The sequence below is a fragment of the Zalophus californianus genome, chromosome 3, assembly GCF_009762305.2.
Source record: "Zalophus californianus isolate mZalCal1 chromosome 3, mZalCal1.pri.v2, whole genome shotgun sequence".
In the NCBI taxonomy this organism is placed as follows: Eukaryota; Metazoa; Chordata; class Mammalia; order Carnivora; family Otariidae; genus Zalophus; species Zalophus californianus.
The window spans coordinates 179,544,844-179,550,950 of record NC_045597.1 but is presented as its reverse complement, the minus strand read 5'-3'; the positions used below and the strand labels follow the sequence as shown (position 1 = coordinate 179,550,950).

Below are 6,107 nucleotides of genomic sequence, written 5' to 3'. Positions count from 1 at the left end.
AGGGCCACTTGCTCAGACTCGCACCAAACTTTTCCGCCCTGGGCTCGCGATCCTGGACTCTGGGGCCTCCCTGCCCTCCCCTTTCCCCGGTTCCTTCTCGAGCCTCGCTCTGGACTAGCATTCCTCCTCCCCGCGTCCCTCCCTCTCTCTCCAGCCTTTCTGGGGAGGGGCTCTCCACGCTCCGGAGAGTTTCTGAGGGTCGCCAGCGCCGAGCTTGCCTTTCTATTTCGCCTTCACCTGGATATAATTTCCAAGCGAAGCTGTCCCCAGGATGACCACGCTGGCCGGAGCTGTGCCCAGGATGATGCGGCCGGGCCCGGGGCAGAACTACCCGCGCAGCGGCTTCCCTCTGGAAGGTAAGGGAGGGCCCCACTGCCGCCCGTTGCCCAGGGCCGTAGCCGGGCTGCTCCACTCTACCCAGGGTCTCCACGGGCTTCTTCGGCGTGCCCAGGGAACCCATTCCCTGGGCACCCCTACCCCAGGAGGTAACAGTTGGGACGAGAGCTCCACTCGATTTTCTCCCTGCAAACAGAGCGCAGTTCTTTCTGCGAATTTTTGTGGAGCCTGCCTGCCAGGCCTGCTCCAGGCCAGTCCACTTTCTTCTGCTGTTTTGGAAATGCCCTGGTGGGGAAGGGATGAACCAGCTCCTGAGCACCAGAAAGCAACTTCTCCACATTTTGTCCACCCCGAGGCATCTCAAAATTGTCCCGGCAGCAACCATATTTGCTAAGCTCTTAGTTCCGAAAGAATCTTCTTGCCGGCTCAACGGGTAGTAGCAGGCACTCCGTGGCATCGTGCTTGGAATTTTTAGTATTAATTGATTAATTAATTAGAGTTCCATTCATCTCAAGTGGCCTCTCGAAGTTTCCATAACCCTTTGGGGGTTAGTCATCCAGAAGGGACTCCCAAGGCAGGAAGCCTTGCATTCCCGCTCGAGCCCTTCTGGAGAGTTTGTGAGGTTGGAGCGCCCGAAGGGGATGCCGATCCAGCCGGCTGGCCCTTCAGGCTGGGTCTAGAGTAGAATGTCAAAGCCAGAGCATGAATGGAGGTAAAGGGGTCCGTGAGCAGACCTGGCTGTCGGCTCTGTCCCAAGCTGTAACAGGTGACACGTGCTGCCACCTGAGGCCTCCTTTTGGGACCCTCTTTGACCTTTGGCAGCTCCACTCTTAGCCAGATGCCCCAAGGGCTGTCAATTCCTGCAACTCCCTTAGTAAAGGAGGGGTTCCAATTGAGCAGGGTTTGGTGGGAGCGGAGTTTCAGAAGGCCGGCGTCTGGGTAAACTTTTCTCTCTGCCAGGATGCTGTTTCTTGAGCAAACCTCAAGATACTGGCCGCAGGGTCTCCCCTACCCCCAAAGTTTCCACTTTCTCCTCGCCCAAAAGGAAGACAGTTTCTCTGGGGCAAGTTATTTTGCCCTTGTTGCTCCCTTCACACAAGATTATGTGCCCCGAAATTGCTTAATAATTTGAGCAGATGTGATTGGAAAAGCGTCTGTGGGTGGCAGCCGGATGTCGGTCGAGCAGTTTCAGTGCTGGGCTGTAACATGCCGATTGTGGGAAAGAGTGCGAAATTAGGTGGGCTCATGTTTCCCGCTGCTGTCTGTTCTCCCGCAGTGACTTTCCCTTTGCCTCTCTTTTCGCCTTTTGCCCCCAGTGTCCACTCCCCTCGGCCAGGGCCGTGTCAACCAGCTTGGCGGTGTATTTATCAACGGCAGGCCGCTACCCAACCACATCCGCCACAAGATCGTGGAGATGGCCCACCACGGAATCCGACCCTGTGTCATCTCCCGCCAGTTGCGTGTGTCCCACGGCTGCGTCTCTAAGATCCTGTGCAGGTACCAGGAGACTGGCTCCATCCGTCCTGGTGCCATTGGCGGAAGCAAGCCCAAGGTGAGCGCGGGGGCCTGGCCCTGGAGGCCTCCCGGCCTGTGGTCTCCTGGGTTAGAGAAGATGGGGCAGGGGACAAGACCTATCAACTGGGGCCTTCCAAGGAGTTATTTTTCAAGACTGGGAAGGGGCTTATGGTGTGTGTGTGTGTGTGTGTGTGTGTGTGGTGGGGGTGGGAGGACTCGGTTGCTGCCTGGGCCGCTGCTCCTCTATAAATGCTAAGGGAAACTCCAGCCTTTTTGCAAAGGAGATATTATAGCATTTTTAAAAATGTGCCAGAACTCTAGAATACTCATCAAATTATTTTAATAAGCAAACCCCTAAAGCATGCAGCTGTGTGTGCTCACCTGTTGCTGGTTTCTTCCCCAAGAGTCTTCCCAGCTCCCACCCACTGCACTGCCCTTGCCAAACCTAATCTAAGGAGCCACTTTTGGTTTTCTAATGGTTTCTCTCCCACCTTCTGTCCCCAATCTCCTCCAGTCCAAATTGTCTTCAGGGAGTCAAAAACTAGGGTGATTTGTTTTCTTTGTAATGAGCGGAGATGACTTGGCATTTAAAAAGCAGTTTGGGACTACCCTCAAATTATTTTGGTTCCTTTTAAAAAATGAAAGAGTCACACTGGCTAAGGCTCAGTGGGAGGGGATTACACAGGGTCTGTCTTTTCTTCTAGATGTGGGGAAAATCCAATATAATTTTCTAGTTGCCACAAGGCAAAATCAAAAGGAGGGTTCTGGTAAACTGAAGACTTCCAAACACCCTGCTCCCCATCCTCCCTCCCTCCCTCCGCCCCAGATCCCCTTGCAACCTCTCCAAGAATCTCTGGAAACTCCTTTTATTGGAAAAAAAAGCTATTCTCTCAAATTATCCATATTTGTTATCCACTCTGATTAATTTTTTAAAACCCATATAATCAGCTTTTGCATTTCATTCTGTTCTTCAATTTAGCTAAAATCTTGTGTTTTTTGGGGAGAAGTACAAGTTGCAGATCTAACTTGAATATTGCTTCTCTTTCAAACACTCTCCTTTTTAGTTTCATTTTCATGTTGTTTCTGTGTAAGGAGTTGACTTTCTTTCTTTTCAGGGATCAGAAAGTACACCCTCCCCCCTACCCCAAGTTGTTATAATTCTTCCTAATTTATCCTGTTTGTCCAAGCTTAACTAGAGAGGAAGAGGGTCCCCAGGGGTGGGGCGATCTCACTTCTACCCCTTTCTAAAAGTAAACTTCTTCAGAGAGTTGGGGTCCTTTTGCTGACAAGGGGTCTTCCCTGGGGGTGCAAGATGGAGCATCCCTTTCGGCCTGGAGGCGGTGGGGCCACCACATTTGGCCCAGAGTACTGGGTACCAACGCCTGCCTGCCTGTTCTCTTAAAGCAGGTGACAACGCCTGACGTGGAGAAGAAAATTGAGGAATACAAAAGAGAGAACCCGGGCATGTTCAGCTGGGAAATTCGAGACAAATTACTTAAGGACGCTGTCTGTGATCGAAACACTGTGCCCTCAGGTACCAGGCCCATTAACGTCTTCCTGAGGTGCGGCAGTCAGACGCTATTCCCCGGGCGGGTCATCGGAGCCACAATCACCCCAAGATCGATCTGGGCGATCAGGAGGCAGGCCCTCCCGGGGCCCTGAAATAGTCACGAGCCAGACGCGCTCTTGGTGTTTTACCGAGAGGGGGCTGAGCTGCTGGTCCTGGGGTTGAGAGACCGCCAAGGGCTCCCCAAAGAGGATTTCTGTCGAGGAGGCAAAGGCAGGAAACGCAAGGCAAAGGCCAGGCGTCTATTAATATTGATGCTCCCTTTTAAAGAGAAACAAATGTTTTGGTAACCCCAACCGAAGGGAGATGGTGCTGCGCCAGCTGAGGCTCTGCCTTGTGCGCAAAGGAGGGGAGGTTTCGGCAACAGCCCGGATTCTTCCCGAGAGTCCCAGGGACCATCCGGCGCCCCCGGCGGCCCGGGAGGGAGGAGGAGGCGGAGGGAGAAGAGGGGCGAACGCAGGGGCGAGCGCGAGGGCGCGCGGGAGAGTTTGTTTTTAATTAAAAGGAAACTCCCTTTCCCCCCTGCGAGAAAGAGATATTTCAGAGTATGGATTTGTTTACCAGACGGGAATCTGGAAAAAATAAATGGGGGAGAGTGCATTTTCTTTTGATTTTTTACAATAGGAAACGATTCTGCAGTTGAAATTTAAACCCTTTATAGCCTCAAAAAAAAAAAAAAAGTTGAATTGCAGGGGACGGGTCCGCTGTGGTTCTTCCTCCCTTAACGCGGACCGCGGAGGCCTAATACCCAGGTGGTGGTAGGGGATGCTGGGTGGGCTGGCCGGAGAATTCTCTTAGATTGGAGACCTAGAGCCCCGGCTGTAGAGTGAAAAAAGGAAATGCTTCCCGCGGTGAGGAGAGGGCCAGAGACCGCAGTTGCCGGGTCTAACTTGGAGGTGCGGATTGTAGGGTGGGGGGTTAGAGTGGGAGGTTGAAGGGGTGCTAGAAGGTCGAGGATGCCCCAAGATGCAAGAGACAGGCGAGTTGTGCAGGGCAGCCGCTCTAGGGTCCGGGCTGGGGGTTCGGGGGCTCCTTCCTGCACGGCCTGGCAAGGCTCAGTCGTCGGCGCTCCCACCCTCCTCCCGCCTCCAGTGAGCTCCATCAGCCGCATCCTGAGGAGTAAATTCGGGAAAGGCGAAGAGGAGGAGGCTGACCTGGACAGGAAGGAGGCCGAGGAGAGCGAGAAGAAGGCGAAACACAGCATCGACGGCATCCTGAGTGAGCGAGGTAAGCCGCGGCGCACTTGGGCAGCGCGCTCAGGGCCCGCGCCTCGGCGACGTCCGCGCTCTGACGTCGCGGGCCTGAGCGCGCGGGCCAGCCCCGGCTCGGGTCAAGGTCCCTCCTTGCTCGTATCCACTGCACCCGGGGAAGAGCATTCAAGTGAAAGACCAGAGATGCACCTGAAATTAAAACAAAAATCTCTTTTCTTTCTTTTTCTACTTTATAAGTCTTTCATCTGCACCAGCCTCAGCTCCTCGGAGTCTAGAACTGCGAACTGCGGTTTGGTGCAGGGCTACCCTCTTGCCCTCAGGTGTGCGGGACCGGGCGCTTGAGGAGCTGGGGACAGTCTGTGAGCCTCGGGAGGGGGGTGTTTGAAGGAACTTTTGTGCCCTAAGGAAAAGCGCGGATCTTCAGAGAGGTTCCCATTATTAGAGGAGGGGTGGGGAGAGAAGGACTCAAAACTCTTTGGGGGCAGTGGGGCCCCAGAGTTGCACCACGTTGACTGCCTTATAACTACATACATAATACATCATACATACATACATGTAAGTTGGTTGTTTTGTGCTATAAATTGGTTTTCAAATGCGATGGGGCTTGATTTCTGTGTGTGTGTCTAGGAAGGAAAATCAGCCTAAGATGTGGGTTCTTGGGGCCACGGTGTTGGTGCCCTGTCTCCACCCAAAGGTGAAGGCCACCTGCTCCTTGTTGGCTGTGACCTGTCATCATCAAGAGAAAGTCTCTCCTTTGGAGCCATAAGTGCAGCCTACTTCCCTTATACCTGCCACACATGGTCTGGAGAATCTAAAGGTGTCCCCCTCTCCCCAAAAGGAAAGCCAACCCATGGAAGTTGAACCGGAAAGGGATCCCTGCAGCAGTTTTCCACTCTGCAGTTTTGGCCCTGGGGATGGTCACACCTCTTCCAAGTCACAGAGGGTGGGGAGGCGCTTGGCATCCCTGCCACACCTTGAATTGCCCCTTCAGGGCCCAGGGCTTTGGTGGGTGGAGTTGAGTTTTGACTTGCCCTGGAAGGGTAGGTGGCTCTCCAGGTGGGCTTGGACACCCTCTGTGACCAGCTGGGTCTGTACCCTCAGCAGGTGGCCTCCAGAGTGGGACTGTGGGTGGAAAGCTGGTCACTTCTTTTGCTTTCCTTGCCCGACCCAGATGGCTGGCAGCAGCTTTACAAACCAATGCAAAATCTATACACGACCTTGAAGAGACACTTAGATTTAGATGTGACAAACCCAAACAGCTGATTTCAGGGATCAACAGAAGCGTCCATGTTCTGGGACACATGGGCAATCAGGAAAAGACACCAAAAACTACGGCAGGCTGGGCAGGGAGATACATAGGCTGTTGCTTTCCTTAAAAGCAGGGGACTCACAGGGTCTTAGTTTAAGCCCCTTCTTTGGGAGGGGTGCTTTTCTGCTCTAGTGTCTGAGGTGACACCCCGGCTTTTATTCCAGGCCTA

General features: G+C 53.6%; 1 protein-coding gene across 3 annotated transcripts in view; it reads left to right on the top strand.

Annotated features, from left to right (window-relative positions):
* Window positions 1-271: 271 nt before the first annotated feature.
* PAX3 (paired box 3) overlaps window positions 272-6,107 on the top strand; it is a 94,088-nt gene continuing 88,252 nt past the window's right edge. For 2 of the 3 annotated variants that reach the window (XM_027590561.2, XM_027590563.2), the window contains exons 1-4: window positions 272-356; window positions 1,653-1,888; window positions 3,256-3,385; window positions 4,511-4,645. In XM_027590561.2, coding sequence (XP_027446362.1) covers window positions 272-356; window positions 1,653-1,888; window positions 3,256-3,385; window positions 4,511-4,645 — 586 coding nt within the window. The remainder of the gene's footprint in view (window positions 357-1,652; window positions 1,889-3,255; window positions 3,386-4,510; window positions 4,646-6,107) is intronic. The other variant, XM_027590562.2, reaches the window with a different exon arrangement.